This window comes from Echeneis naucrates, chromosome 13 (genome assembly GCF_900963305.1).
Source record: "Echeneis naucrates chromosome 13, fEcheNa1.1, whole genome shotgun sequence".
NCBI lineage: Eukaryota > Metazoa > Chordata > Actinopteri > Carangiformes > Echeneidae > Echeneis > Echeneis naucrates.
In genome coordinates, this window is record NC_042523.1 from 21,291,743 (window position 1) to 21,307,637 (window position 15,895).

Genomic DNA, 15,895 nt, shown 5'->3' on the forward strand with positions numbered 1-15,895 from the left:
ATTTTAAGTACAATGCAATCAAAATAAGCAAGTCAATAGCTGTGTACGCAAAATATCCATGTTTAGTATGGTAAACTCATTATAAACAAGTTCATACAGATTTATTAAGTAACTTGTACTTACTTCATCAAATTTATGTAACTAATGTTACATAATGTTTTCATCAAACATTACTTAATTTTTTAAGGCAACCGGTTTCCTCACTTTTTTAAAAGGTAACTCAACTGATCCAGTCTTGCAGTGCATGATAATAACATAAATGCTGGTTTTATTTACTATTCTCAGAATAATTCTCATTTTATTAAAAAATACGGTTTAGACAAACCATTTTTATATTGAATGTGGTTAACCTGTTTAAACTTACAGAAATAAACCGCAATATTAATGTGTTATGCTGTTAAAGACAATTACAGAATAGACCAGTTATACTGTACAAAACAATTATAGACTATCAATCCTCTAAGATGCAGAAAAACTAGTGTATGCATTTGTTACCTCTGGATTACTGTGATTCACTGCTATCAGAGTGTCCAGCATCTCTGGAAAGCCTTCAGTTGCTCCACAGCAAGGAGGTCATTCTCTTGAAGGCCTACAGTGCTGTGTTTTACCTCCTTGGTGAAAAAGGTTTGGGAAGAAGCAAATAGACTTTGTGTCTCCTGGTTAAATCCATCAGATAAAACATAGTCCTACATCTACTGTGCAGCTCTTCTTGATGAAACATGAACTTAATACATATATACATTTTCACTCATGATCGATGTACAACTGAACAGTAGAAACACAACAAGAAATGAAATGTAATTGTGGTTTTTATTTTTATTTCTTTTTTTATTAAATAAAGAAGTTGGGGAAACCGGAGCTCCCGGGGTAAACCCAACCAGCATGGGAAATTAATATGTGTTGGTGTTGGTGGTTTTGGTATGGTTGTTGGTAGTGTTGGTGGTGTTGGAGATGATGGTGGTGTGGGTGGTGTTGGTGGTGTTGGTGGTCCAGCATCTGAAGGGCCTGATGAAAGCTCTCCCTACAGCTGAGAAAAATCTGGCCACTTTGGACTTCTTCTTTCTGGGTGGATCAGCGAGGGGCTCTTCAACAAACTGCAGCAGCAATGCCACAACAGCGTCATCAAAAACTGGCTCCTCTGATGTTGCAACCCTCAGCAGTTTTTTCGGAGGGTTAAACACCAAATGAAGCTCTTTGGTCATAGCCTGGTTGATTGCCTTAACTTTGTTCTGGGAGTCACAGGCGTTGACTTCTTTCAGTGCCATGTCTGACAGCTGCTGGGTGAGGGCGTTGACGGGCACATCGGTTGTGTCGGGCACTTTTGTGAGGAGCCTCAGGAAAAGAGAAGTCATGAAGGCGTTGGTCATCTCCTCTGTTACAGAAGAGGAGCTCTCCGTTGACTGTGCTAAGAGCCCCTTACCTGCCTTCTCAGGGGTCAAACCCAGACTGGGGCCACGTCCTTCAGGACTGTGCTGAGAAACTGATAGAGGCTCAGAGACTTTGTGCTGATGATCATGAGGTGACCTCACAGAGAGCATCTCCTGACAGACAGATTTAGAGGGTGCCGCCTCACAAGGACGTGGTGTCCGTGGTATCCGTGGTGTCTGTGGTGTCTGTGGTGGCCGTGGTGTCCGTGATGTCTGTGGTGTCTGTGGTGTCCGTGGTGGCCGTGGTGTCCGTGGTGTCTGTGGTGTCTGTGGTGTCCGTGGTGTTGTTTCCGGCTCATTGGTGCCTTGAGGGGACTCTGGCACGACGGTGTCCTCCTCTCCTGATGTGGACAGCATCTCTGTGATGACCTCTACGATGTCATTGACTACACTGGACACTTCCTCGCTGTAGCTCTTCTTATCGGATTCCTGTCTGTCCATCCACAGAAGCACCTTCTGTAAGAACCTTTCCACAGTGTCCTCGGTCATGGCGTACAGGACCTCAGGTGAGAACTTTGACTGGGCGGCCTCTCTCTTCCTGGACAATTCTGGGATGACAGAGTCAGAAAGACAGCGGTCCGCTGAAACGATGGGCATCTCCTCTGTCAGCCCAGCTGCCAGATGAGAGTATATTTTGTCCACTAGTTCTCTTGAAAATTTCCTGAGCTCTCCGCTGGCCTTGATGTCTTCCAGTGTCTTGCTGAGACGTGTTGCAGGATCCTTCGTTTTCTGCAGCGTCTCAAACAAGCTGTCCACATCAGATTTTATGGCCTGAACGCTGATTTTTGAGGGTGTTGATCCTGTGCCATTGACTTCCATCCTGCTGAATGAACAGGTCGGTTCAGGCGTTCGAGGGGACCCCGAATTCTTTGTGAGACGGACCAGGAACTTTGGTTTTCGTGCCTTCAATCTTTTCTTCAGGTCTACCATCATTTTTTTGTACTGCTTCTTGGCAAAGCAGGAAAATCTGTTTTTGTCATCGATCTGGTTTCCCTCTGTGACGTTTCCTGAAGGGGCGTCCTGAGAAAGGAAAAAGTCTCTGACCCTGTACACGATGGGCCTCAGATTAAAATGATGTGTGGGTGGGCTGGTCTTCTGGCTGCATCCGGCAACACGGTCAAAGTTTTCATAGTGGAGATCGTCGATGATAAATTTGACTATGTCAGACGCTGCATCCTGAGCGTCCAGAGAGACGTCAGACAGGGGAGAGTTTTTCTGCTCTTCTGCTGCGTCTTGCTTTTCACCGGACCATTTAAGGAAAATGTCGGTTACAGCTTCGGTGGCTGAGCGGACAGAAATCTTTGACTTTACACTCAGCGGTGAGTCACAGTGCTCCTGTTCTTTGATTTCTGGGGTCTCTGGTGCCGACTCGGGGACTTTCTCAGATGATGTGACCTTCGGATGCCAGCACTCTCCCAGGCAGTGGAATTTCACCTTGTTCAAGCATCTTCTCAGACATTTGGACAGGTGAGACACCATTTGAGCCAGGGAGCTGATGCTGGACACGGAGCCACTCACAAAAACGGCCGGCTCTGCGGGCCAAACGGAGCTACCGAGGGCCTCGGACACGATGGAGTCCACCTTCTCGGAAACTTCCCTCTCCACTAAAGCTGTGAGCTGTGCAGCGCTGTCACATTTCACCTGCTCCACACTGAGAGCCGCAGCGAAGCTCTCAGACAGCAGGTCTCCCACATTGGTGTTGAGGTTCTCCAGTGCTGAGCTGATGTCATCCGCTGGTTCCTTCCTGATAAAGCTCTCCTTGATGGTGGGAGTCAGAGCTGTGAGGACGATGGTACAGAGGGTCTGGAGCACTTCTGTACAAAGGTCAGCCAGCGTAGCCGTCGTGGCCGAGTCCTGGATCCCTGCAGCCAACAGGTTCCACTGGACTGCAGAGAACCTCTTCAAATACTTGTTGACGATGGGCAGAAGAGTCTCGGCTGAGATGAGCGCAGTGTTGTCCATTTTCCACGTGATGCTTCTGTGTGTTTGCAGTTTCCTGTAAATGTGCTTCTCGATTCTTCTCTTGGAGTCGCTTGTATGAAGGGAAAGTCAGCATGGAGCTCTATTTACTTCAGACTGTGACGTAACAAACGCCGTCACACATCAAAGGCATTTCTGGAATCTCACGAGAAGGCGCAGTCGCCCGCGCGCACGCGCGCAAAGACGCTTTCCCGTGCGCGTAGTTTATTCCTCATGCATGCGGAAACACGGAAATCGGATTTTCGGATGAGGAGAATGAAGGGGTCGAATGAATGAACTCATTCTCTCACGTGATCACCGATGAATGATTGATTTCTGTTTCTCCACCAAAGTGCGAGTGGAGGTGTGATCACTCAGACAGGCTCGGTTTTTTTTTCCCCAAGCAGTTTTATTGTCTGCTGTCTGGAAAGGCTACTGGAGGAAACAGAGCGCGCGCGGGCGTGTGTGTGTGTGTGTATGTGTGTGTGCGTGGGAACCTGTGAAGTGGTATGACTGACCTGCACAGGAAAGATGGGGGAGGTGAGTTGTTCTGCTGGAGGAAATAGAGCGCGCGCGCGCGCGCATGTGAATGTGTGAGAACTTGTGCACTTCTCTCGGTACCCTCACAACAACCTGCTGCACGATGAGCTGCATCAAAGCACGTTTTCTCTCCTTACTCGACTACAAAACGGAAAAATATTTGGTCGCCAAAAATAAAAAAGTGGGGATTTTATACAGAGCCATCCAGTTATCAATCATCGGCTACCTTATAGGGTGAGTACATTTCTGTTATCTTTGTTACTTGACCATCATTATTGTGTATCTATATATCATCCGTTTTTATATATTAATAACATTTTAGCGTCTAGACTTGGTTTGGTGTTCATAAACGACTGAAATAACAGCCAGCTGTGTAGAAGACCAAGTGACAGGACCAACTTTACAATAATAGTCTAATTTCATTGGCAAATTCAGATCACACTTAGATACAGGACACTCATTTGGCTGGTTCGGTTATAAACAAAAAATCTACAGCAGACCTAACAAAGTCAATGAATTGTCCTCATCTTCCTCCATTGATCAGAATTCCCAAAGTGCATTGTGAGAATAAACAAGAATAGATATTAAATGAGGCTGATCACTCTGAAAAACTATTGTTTATATGAAGGTCTGTCTATAAATGTGCATTTTATTATATTACCCAACAATATAATCGTAATTTAACTCTGTAAGAATGGGATGACAATAGAGACAGCTTTGATTGGGAGCACGCATTTATTCTGAGCGTTGCTCTCGTCCACAGGTGGGTTTTTTTACGCAAGAAAGGCTACCAGGAGATGGACGAGTCCATACAGAGCTCAGTCATAACGAAACTGAAAGGTGTCTCTGTGACCCAGACCCTGGAGTCTGGTCTGATGGTGTGGGGGCCGGAGGATTACGTCATCCCGCCACAGGTATGTCTGTATGTCCAAACTCCCAAAGCCCAAAGTGGTTTTGTGTTTAAAAAGCAGGGTTATTTAAAAAAAAAGAAAAAAGAAAAAAGACCGAAGACTGGGTGAAGAGTCACGCTCACAACGTAAAGATATTTTCTTCTGTTCCTTTAAATGAACTTCACCTGACGTGTGAGCTTCAGAGGTCACATACAGACGACAACAGTCACCTCTTGATCATAAATTCAGTTCGCTCATGGGGGAATAACGCATAAAGCTATGGAGGGAGAGAGGCGGGAAGCACGGAGGGGGTCATCATGACACAATGTCCATATAAAGTCCAATTTACAGTGTGTGTCCTCCACATGTAGGGCGAAGACGTTCTTTTTATTGTCACCAATTTTTTAGAGACGCCAAACCAGAAGCTGGGATACTGTGCTGAGGTAAGATTATTCTGTAGACCACTGTGTCTGTAATAAAAGAGGATTTCTATTATCTGATATTGATTCACGAAAGCCAAGGTGAAGTTCTTATCCAGCACACTCAAAAAAGGGTCCAAAAACACCTTTAATTCGTAAAATAAAGAGGATGTGGACACATTTTTCATTTTAACTATAATCCATAAACCATTTTTCTGTATGTTAGATGAACTGAGATTGACAATAATGTTGCAAGCGGCAGTTTTACAATAAGTGTGGCTGCTTTCGGGCACAAACTTTCACTTTCTCATGTAGATAAGTAAGAGTTTCTGTTTCATTTGCTGCCGCCTCACAGTGACTCACTGTGATAACTGACTTAAACTGTAGTGAAAAACATGTCTTGTTTGATGTGAGGTTGCCAGTGAGAGTCTGGAAAAGCAGGAAAGCAGGATGCGCAGTTCAGAACTCCCCTTGAGCTCAGTTTAAAGCTGTCTGACAAACTGTGTTTGAAGTTACATTATTTGTTTGACGGTTGATCATGTGGAAACTATCCCAGCCAGCTGCGTCTGAGCGATACAGCGGGCCAGGCATGTCCTGTCCCTCCTGTCCATTCAGGAGTGCATCAAGTCGCACAATTCAAACTTTACATGACTTTAAGGAAAATCCAGTCAATTACGTCTCACCAGTGAGGTGGTTTACGTATTCGGTGTAGGCTTTCAGAATGCAGCAGACACTGTGTGAAGGCACGGCTCAGTGGACGACGCACTGAGGACAGAAAAGGAGGAAGCATGTGGGACGGTGGTTGATGTGTTTCAGGACAGCAAACTGCTGGCATACAGCGGCACGGCCACCGCTTCCAGCAGAGAGCACCGTGTTAGTTCCCCCTCTGCCCTTTCAAAGACTGTGTGTGTGTCTGTTAGTCTCCTCTTCATCATTTCTCCAATACATCTTGAGCTCCAAACTTCCAGAGGGCTCCTGGTATGTAAACTCAGCCTCTCTTAGTCGCCTGTCTTCGCTGCCAGCAGCCGAGAAGAACTGCGCACCATAAAACACGGCTCTTGTGTATGTTTCAGTCCTCAACAAATCGCACTTTAATGTCTTCGCTCAAAGTTGGCCGCAAACAACCACTAAAAAAAATTATATTTTCCTTAATACGAAAGTGCATAGTGAGTCACAGGTAGAATCCAGGCAACTGTGTCCACAAATAAAAATAAAAAGTGTGTCACTGTTAAAGTGTTTCCTGAGCCTTTGCTTTTATTTTGGCTTTTGTTCCAGAGCCCCAAAGTGCTGGCTGGCCACTGTCAAGATGACAGAGACTGTTACGAGGGAAAGATAGTGGTGGCCGGTCAAGGTGAGAGAGATTTTAAATTAGTTAACTTACACTCATCCCCAAAAAATAATGTCAGACCAAATTCAGAAAGCTGTTTTCCTTTGTCAGTATTAACCGACCTGCTCAGAGCGACAAGCGTAACGCCACTAAACGCCACTTTTTTTTTTCTAAAGGTAGCATGAGTGGACGGTGTTTAAGGGACGCTGAGAACTCCACGGGTACCTGTGAAATCTACGGCTGGTGTCCCGTCGAAAGACAACTAAAACCAAAGTATGAGGAAGCTCAGTCACATACAGTCCAGCTTCCACACACTGAGCTGCTGTTTTGATATACACTAAACTGCTTCCTCTAGTCTTACCAGTCACAGCAGCTCTCTTCGTGAGTTCTGTCCCTCGACCTGCCGGACCGTGTCAGTTTTATTTTCTGAGCCAAATCCTCCAGATGAATGTGTCTGTGCAGGTGACTTGTGGATTTTTTGAGCAAATCTCAAATTGTCAGATTTGACGCAAACTTTTCATAGAACTTTCAGAGATTAACAGATTTTGGTAACCAAACGTCAAGGTTAAAGTCAAGGTGAGTGTGATCTGACAAAACTTGGTTTTTTTGCCCAGTGGGTTCAAAATCCTTTTGGGGATATTTTTTCAATGTCAACATAAATATCCACTTTGATCTGTGATGAACTGTTCAGTTTTAGCGGAGAACATTTTGTCAGATTTTGTGGCGTTTATTGAAGAGAAGTCACTCGAAGTCATTGCTATAGTTTGATGAAACCAGTTAGAGATGTCAGTCTCAGATGGACTAAATTGTGTTGTTCACATGCTGGACAACTAAGATAAAGTTTTGAATCACCCTCGATGATCCCTGACTGGGAGGACTGCGAGCTGCAGGCAGTAATAAGACTTATTCTGTATCAAGCCAATCAAGCACTCGCAATAAGGAATTTTCACGTAAGGATGGTTATATTTTTTTCATAATGTCTTGAGGGAAACAAGGACTTTATTCAAATTTGGTACGCGAGGTCAAAGGTCAAAGGTTTAGGTCTGTTTAATTCTACAAACCACTTGACCCATGACTCAAGACATTACACAGCGTTCACACAAACACGCAGCATTCGCATGGAATTTGAAACTAGTCTGAGCAGAACCACAAGACAGTAATTCTGTTTTTCTGTTTTGTTTTGTTTTTTTTTTTTTTTCATTTTAAAACAGTGGATCTCTGCTGCAAAATGCTGAAAACTTCACTATCTACATCAAGAATTTCATCCAATTTCCCAAGTTCAGCTTTTCCAAGTAAGTCTTCTCCACCATGTGCGACGTGCCTGAAACAGAAGTCGTCCTAACTGGGAAGCGCACGCTCATATTCACTCTGCCGTGTTTCTGTCGCTCTGAGGTCCAACGTTCTTGAAACGACAGATAAATCCTATTTGACGAAATGCAGATATGACGAGCAGCTGCACCCGTACTGCCCCATCTTTCGTCTGGGAGACATCATCAAACGAACCGGGCACAACTTCCAGGACATGGCCACCTTTGTTAGTATTATACCTTTCAACTTCATGTTATATGTTTCTTAAGCTAAATTACTGAAGTGAAAGTGAAAGTGAAAGTCCTGAACTGTGCAGAGAATCAGAAGCATATTTCTGAGAAGTGATTCACCTTCTGAAAGAAACACAAAATCATCAATAATCCAGAGATGACTTGTTTTTGTTAGCTCTAGTTCAGTACCAGTAATTCTTCAATGTTCTTTTTAAAATAGTTAAAATGAGTCTGTTGTTAAGATTCTGGCTAACATGGCTATAGATCTATTAGTGAACCAGATTTGAGAAGCCTTTGATTTATTCCCACTGAAAAATGGGACCAAAGACAAACATGTCTGTCGTGTCGTATTTTTTTCAGTATTCATTCATGTGGGGTGAGAGACGTGCTTTGACGCTGCAGGTCTGTAGTGTCGGTACACATGAAAACAACAGGTGATCACATCTGTATCTTATATTTTAGGGGGGCGCCATTGCCATAATGATCAACTGGGACTGCGACCTCGACAAAGGTTACGCGTATTGCAATCCTCAGTACGACTTCACCCGCCTGGACATCAGCGTCTCCAACAAGAGCATCGCAGCAGGATTTAACTTCAGGTGAGACTCCTGCAGATTCTGGTCTAACGTCCAAGTCCCAGAAAAACGTCTCCCACCTTTATCAACAATCAAAAGCCAATAATTGTAAAAGCAGGACATTATTCAGATGAATAAGAAAAAAACGTATTCTTCATTCGTCAAAATTAGTTCTTATTCTCTCATTCCTTCGTATTTTCTTCCAACAGACACGCTCGGTATTTTAAAAACTCTGCCGGGGAGAGCTTTCGCTCTTTGTTCAAAGTCTACGGGATCCGATTTGTTATCATGGTGCACGGAAAGGTGAGGAAGTCGTACTTTTTCAGGGTGAAAACAGAAACTTTCTCTACTCTGTGACATGGTTAAAGTGAAATACACAAGATAACTTTTGTTTATCTACCGTCAGACATACTGGGCGCTCTTTTCAAAGAATTTTTTTTAAGTGTTTCTTAAATTTTTATAGGCCGGGATGTTCAACATCATCCCGACAGTCATCAATGTTGCTGCAGGACTGGCTTTGATGGGTGCTGTAAGTACCTTTAGCACATTTGTTTTCATATTTTTAGATCCACAGCCCATTCATATACTTGAACTATGTATGTAGCTATAACAGACTCATGAGTGAAAAAAACATCCTTCAACAGGGAGCTTTCTTCTGTGACATGGCCCTTCTCTACCTAATGAAGAAGGGCAGCTTATACAGACAAAAAAAGTATGAAGTGTGCAGGTGAGAAAAGCTTTTTCTGTACATTTCTATATCAGCTAGAGATCCTTGTTCTCGCTGAATTATGGAATGAAATAAAAGAAAAGAATTTCTGTAATGAATGCACAAACCCTGAAGTGACCTCGATAAACAAGACAAGAGCTGATGCTCTGCGATAGATAATATTATATTCAACGTTTTACCTAAAAAAGCTCATGCTTTTGGAAGAGCGTTTTTTGCAGCTATGGGTCGTGTTGAGGTTGTTCAAGTTAAACTGAAAAGACTTATTCTTAAAAAACATCTGATTGTTCCTACATATGTCCATGAAGCATCACGACAGACAACAACAGCGAGTGGAACAGAAAGGCCGTCATGCAGCAGGAGGAGCTGCCACTTTAGTGCTTTCGGCGCGTGGGACCAGTCTGACGAGTCCCTCGTTTTCATTACAACAAATAAAATGTAAGAAAAATGACACAGCATTGCCGTCCTGCATGGAGACGCCTCGGCTTCAGTTGTCCTTTTTTTTTTTTTTTAGGTTTTTAAAAATAACTTGAGTTTTGTATTTTTTATGTATTATATATGAACCTTTTCAAATTTCATTACTACATTACGACATCAGACTTTCCAGTGCTCTAATCAAATCTGTCAAATCTTCAAATCACACAGTTTTGTGTTTTTAAGTGCAGACCCTCTGGCCATTGTGACATAACTGAGAAACACTGACACGGTTCGGAGGGATAACACTGTTGTTATATTGTATATATGTATGTATTGGCTCTTTGTTCAAACTACATTTGTGTACAGTGGAGACAGTCACACATCACTGGTGTGGTTTTTTGAAATGGATGATGTATTTGATAATGTGTGTTTCTTTCAGTTGTACCAACAGAGTGGCTCTGCAGTAATGATCTTTTTCGCGTTAGACAGATTTATCAGTTAAAGCGGAAACACGGCTGAGGCAGAGAAAATACGAAGCTCCACGAGTCAAAGCATAGATAAATGCTCCGACTGCAATACAAGTCAAAGTGGATCAAACGTGACTTGACTGGAGAACTTGATTTGAAAATGCGTTTTAAATTTGTACCAGCAAAAGGAGCCATTGATGTTCTTCTGATGGTGATGAAGTTTGGTCATAAACGTAAAAGAAAAAAGAAAAAAGGAAGCTTTCTTTTCTGAAACTTCAAACGTGGACTCGTGCCACGACTTTATCTAACATGGCCATCATCAGGCCTGGCGTCCTGTTTTCCTGTGACACGGTCGCATCCTTTTCCTTTTTTTATAGAAAGCACGAGATAGAAGATCATTTCAGCTGATGAAAATGTCTTCAAAGTTACAAGTTCTTCATAGAAGCACAAGCACAGTGAAGTGAAAAAGTTACACTTAAGTAAAGTGCAGATACTTAATTTCCGTATTAACTCCCTATCAAGTCAGCACTTAACACAACGACAAACTATTTTACTTTGCCTTTTATTTTTTGTTAATTTGATTTTGAAATGGCTGATTTCCAGTGAATACAATTTACCTCATATGTAAATAACCTCTTTGTTTTTTTTACACCAGCTTGCCGAAGTCAGTGGTTGCACATTGTAAAATATGCGCAAACACAACAAAGCCTCAGGGTGTCGACACTTCATCACTGAATTTCTCTGTGACAGCATGTTTATGGATTTCATTTCTGCCGGGCTTTAACAGCTTTTGTTTATAGGCTGTATAAATGATACAGAATGATACAGAGTGGTACTGAATGAACTTTTGACATTTTGTCAGCACCGAGAGAAGCGCAGAGCTCTATATTGTGGGCTCACAACAAAATGACAGTACTTCACAAGGTATGTACTGTTATCCTGCAAAGATAGAGAGTTTTTGTTTTTATTTCATCTGCCTGGAAACTTTGAAGCCAGGTGTGAAAGCTGTGGGAATCACGCACTGACTATTCCAACCACACTCCTTTGTTTACCTTCAGACTATTATAAACGCCTCTTGGTAAGTAGGAAATGCTCAGCTCGGAAATTAAATTCAACAGAAGTAAACCAGGTCCTGTGTGCAAATTTTGGTTTCACACAATCAAACCGAAAGACATTATATAAATATATTTTCCTCTAAATAGAAGCTCGGTGTGTAAATAGAAGTGTTTTGCGTATGAAGCAGAAAAATCGTTCTAGAAATGACGGATAACTCCTATTTGAGTCTGGGAGACATCATCAAACGAGACGGGCACAACTCCGAGGACATGGCCTCGTTTGTTAGTATTATACCTTTCAACTGCACGTTTCTCGTGTTTCTGAATATAGATGGGACCAGTTTTACTGCAGACGGCAACTTGTGAGCTTTTAATATTTTTGGTCTTACTGTTGTGTGGCAGTTCTCCGTAACTTTTAGATTTGGTGAATTTAGGCTTTTCTTTTGGGTGTCTGCCTTTGAACTCTCTGTCCACAGAGTTACCACCATCCATCTGCAGTACTCCCTTAGCATGCCATGTTTATGGCTTTGTCCAGGTCCAAGTCCTTTTTCGCTCTGAGAGCTGTGTACCAGGCCGACCACTATCCTGTCCCGGATGAGTTCATCATGTAACGTGCCGTAGTGACATGTGACATGTTCTGCCGGCGCACACAGAGCAGTAACACATGAATCGACAGTCTCATTTGCTTCCTGCTTGCGCATATTGAATCGTGCGTGCTCATAAGCAACGTTTTCTTTTTCACCACAAAGAATGACTGAAAGGCATCCCTCACTTTATCATATCGCCGCTGGTCTGCATCATTAAGTTTCATCTGCTTCGTCTCCCATACAATAGATCAGCGTATTCACCTGATTGTCTTCGGAGTTAGCAGATAAATTGCTTGCTTGGCGGAATCTCTCAAACCGCCGAATCCACTTTGTCCACTCTTGCGGCTTGGAAAAGTCAAAGGCCTCCGGTGGCTAGGTTTGTTAGCCACTGTGCTAACCCGACTCCCTTCACCGTTACCGTCAGTCATTTTCACTTGCTCACCAGTTTGTCTCTTTCTTTTGCAGGCAGGCCTTTTCTCTCCGATTCAGCATCGGAGGTTTCTTCTTCTGACACCATGTCACGTTTCTTAATAAATATAGATGAGGCCAGCTTTACTCCAGACAGCAACTTTACTTTTTTCCCTCCTTTCTCTTTATTCGTATCTTTAACATCAATCCCATGTGGCCAACAGCGCCCCCGTGTGTCCCATTCTGTAAGACCTCCCACCAGAGCTATGAACTAATATAATGAAACAATCATATAACGCCACAATGTTATCGAGAGTTGGTAAATGCTTCTTAACCTAAATTAATGAAGTGAAAGTGAATGTCCTGAAGTGTGCAAAGAATCAGAAGATTTCTGAGAAGTGATTCACCTTCTGAAAGAAACACAAAATCATAAATAATCTACAGAGATGGCTTGTTTTTGTTAGCTTGTAAAAGAACTGTGGGTTGATCTGGAAGCTTTGAAACAGAGGAGTGAAACCTGTGGGAATGTCATGTTGGTTATTCATCTGTGTGTGTGTTAGAGCCTGCAACCACACTCCTTTGTTTACCTTCAGACTATTTTAAACGCCTCTTGGTAAGTAGGAAATGCTCAGCTCAGAAATTAAATTCAACAGAAGTAAATCAGGTCCTGTGTGCAAGTTTTGGTTTCACACAATCAAACTGAAGACATTATGTAAATATCTTAATAGAAGAATGTGTTCTGTGAATTAAGCAGAAAAATCGAGCTGGACTGTTTCGGAAAAAATGATATGTTGCATTACAGCAATATTTATATATTTATTTAAATTTGATATCTGACAAGCACTCTTTTCAATTCACTCACAGTTGGAGCTGCTTCGTTAGAGCAAAACAACTTGGACCACAAAAAAAAAAAAAGAAGTAATTTCCCATTGTTGCCTACAGATGTCCCTAAAACACCATTTCCCATCTGATTTTAAATCAAATGTGTTATTGCCGGGAAGCTTTTGGCTTTCAATCTTGTACATTATTATTGTATGTTACTTATGCAAACGTTCATTATTGAATGATACAACACATAGAATTGACACCTATGTTTCAACACAAACTAAATTGCGTCACATTTTTTGAGAAAATACCTGATTAGATGAAGTTAGAGGAAACTTATTTCTTTACTAATTGAAGGGCATCCGGGGTCAAAAGGTTCACTGAATAAAGCATCTGTATTTCTACATTTTAAATTTCCTTTCAATTTCAGCCTACCCCTGAATGCCCTGAGCTGAGCCTTCACCTCTGGATACAGTAAAAAGTTCAAATCAATCATTCTTGCTCTGAAATTGAAAACTGTCATAGCTTATTGTTTTGAGCCTAATCCCTCCCCGGTGTCGGCTGCCCCGGGGAGGGATTAGGGTTAGGCCCGATCATTCCTGGGATGTAACTTTTCCTGTTGATCTGGTTTCTCGCGGCGTCTGGCAACATATTTCTTTTATACTGCTTACAAAATGACTTAAATTAGAAGGGCAGCAGTGCTGTACATGAATCATATTTTCAATCATTACAGGCAATAGATGAACTCATCTTCATTCATGAGTGCCTACTGATGGCACACTTATCTCAGATCAACGTGCAGTAATTACACTAACCTAATTAACTAACTGTTTCTAAATTGCTTTTGTTTCCTTTTTATATAATATTGGTCTGTATATAAATTAGGAGATTAAACTGTATGAAAAATGTAACTGAAATGTGACATTTCTTCTGTTTCTATAATTTGATGAATGTACAAGCAGATTTCATAGAAATGACTTTTAAAGTAATTAATGCTGTAGGCTGTGGCGATGAGTAAATATTTGCATCGCAGGGTGTACAATGCATCTTTGGAAGAAACAATAGTTTCTCCTGAAGTCAAACGAGCGTTAATGACAGCGTAGTGAATCTTAATGTCCTTTAATGTGCAACACCAAACTGGCTGAATTAAAAGTTACTCACAAAAAGGTGGATCTAATTACTGTTGGTGCTCTCTTGTTCCCTTAACCGGAACAGCAAGGAAGGACCGGCTCATTTTTATCTTGGCATGTGTGAGCTGGTATAAAAGTGTCCTGACAGGACGATTGTCCACATACCAGTTGACAAGATGAAGGTCCTGCTTCTCACAGTGCTGCTCCTGCTGTGCAGTACTCAGGGTGAGGAAACTTTAACTTATCAGAATCAGTTTAGAATTTTATAAGGGGGATTTGATTGGAGTAAAACAAACTAATTCTACCTTTAAAAAAAAAAAACAAAAAACAACTAAATATTTATATTACCTTCATGAATTCATAGCGTTATATGTGAACAAGTGTACGAACAATGTGATTATGTTGGACTGCCTCTGCTCTCTCTTCAGTACTGACACTGAAATGCTTCACCTGTCAAAATGAGGGTGATAACTGCAAGACAGAGACAGAGTGTGATTCATCAGCTCAGTTCTGTAAAACTGTTTCCACAGGTACATAAAATGTGCTTTGTTTTTAATATTTTGGATGAAAAAGGCCGCGGCAGGTATTTTAAAAAAATGTATTTATTGTTTGATAGCTGACACCCTCATGCGAACCTGTGAGGAGCTCTGTGCCGAAGACTTCTCCACAACCTGCTGCCAAGAAGACCTCTGCTAGATCTGCAGCTTCACTCTGCATTCGCTCAACCTTTCTGATTAATCACAGTAATTTGTAAAAAAAAAAAAGAAAATGGAATTTAACCCTGTCACTGATGTCTGTTAGTTATTATGATTTAACATTGACTGGCTGCTTACTGGCCATCCTGCCGTTGTACATACGGTAGCTGCAGTCATGATTTTTTTTTATTCATGAGCTAATGTTGGGAGCGTGTGCACACACACAAACTTAATTCCTTCCTGTTATCACTCAGTGGGTCACCGCTTTCCTCTGTGTGTTGTTTCTGCCGCTCTCTAACGTTGGACTCCTTTCATGCTGCTTCTGTTTCAAAAATTAAAATGCCCCAAAAAAATGAATCAGGTGTTTTGTTTTTTTGTTTTTTTGTTTATCTCATTTGCTCATCTCAGATGTCATTTTTACAGGCTAGGCAGGAAAAACCTTCTCTCATATTTACTGAGTCATAACAGCCCTGAGGGATCGATGGCAGTGTGTCACTAACACTTTAACTCATCTAGATACTCTCTGCTAAATGACCAAACACTGAGTTTCTGTGGCAGCGTTAATGAGAGGAGCAAAGGAAGAGAGCTGATTAAAGTGGACGAATGAACAGTCAATAATCTCTCACTGTATCCGCAACAATTACACAACCGTGTTTTTCTTATGGTTACAAGGGCATGAGAGGACTGGTGCGATCCTTTCACTTCTATTTCAAGGAAGGGACAAACAATATGGCTGTTCTGTTCGGAGAATGATGTTTAGTAACTAACAGTTATTAGTGTTAACATGGTTGTTTCGTCACTCTTGAAAAAGACAAACATCCCACTTGGCCCTGGGCTTTGATTTGCTTTGCTGTAGACAAAAAAAAAAAAAAAACAATTCAAAACAACAACACACAAACGACCCAAGAGGCA

At 41.9% G+C, this 15,895-nt stretch overlaps 1 protein-coding gene across 1 annotated transcript; it reads left to right on the plus strand.

Annotated features, from left to right (window-relative positions):
- Window positions 1-4,029: 4,029 nt before the first annotated feature.
- On the plus strand, window positions 4,030-9,884 carry LOC115052521 (P2X purinoceptor 5-like). The gene is made up of 12 exons (XM_029516674.1): window positions 4,030-4,160; window positions 4,690-4,840; window positions 5,188-5,259; window positions 6,511-6,586; window positions 6,739-6,835; window positions 7,774-7,854; window positions 7,955-8,096; window positions 8,563-8,699; window positions 8,885-8,978; window positions 9,139-9,204; window positions 9,320-9,402; window positions 9,708-9,884. The coding sequence occupies exons 1-12, from the start codon at window positions 4,030-4,032 to the stop codon at window positions 9,775-9,777; spliced, it is 1,200 nt and encodes a 399-aa protein (XP_029372534.1). The 3' UTR covers window positions 9,778-9,884.
- The last annotated feature ends 6,011 nt before the right edge of the window (window positions 9,885-15,895 follow it).

Bases quoted from the DNA above. Each gene is read 5' to 3' on its own strand.
- LOC115052521 (XM_029516674.1), top strand. From the start codon at position 4,030: ATGAGCTGCATCAAAGCACGTTTTCTCTCCTTACTCGACTACAAAACG. The intron at 4,161-4,689 runs GTGAGTACATTT...TCTCGTCCACAG, and splicing joins ATCATCGGCTACCTTATAGG to GTGGGTTTTTTTACGCAAGA. The intron at 8,700-8,884 runs GTGAGACTCCTG...TTCTTCCAACAG, and splicing joins GCAGCAGGATTTAACTTCAG to ACACGCTCGGTATTTTAAAA.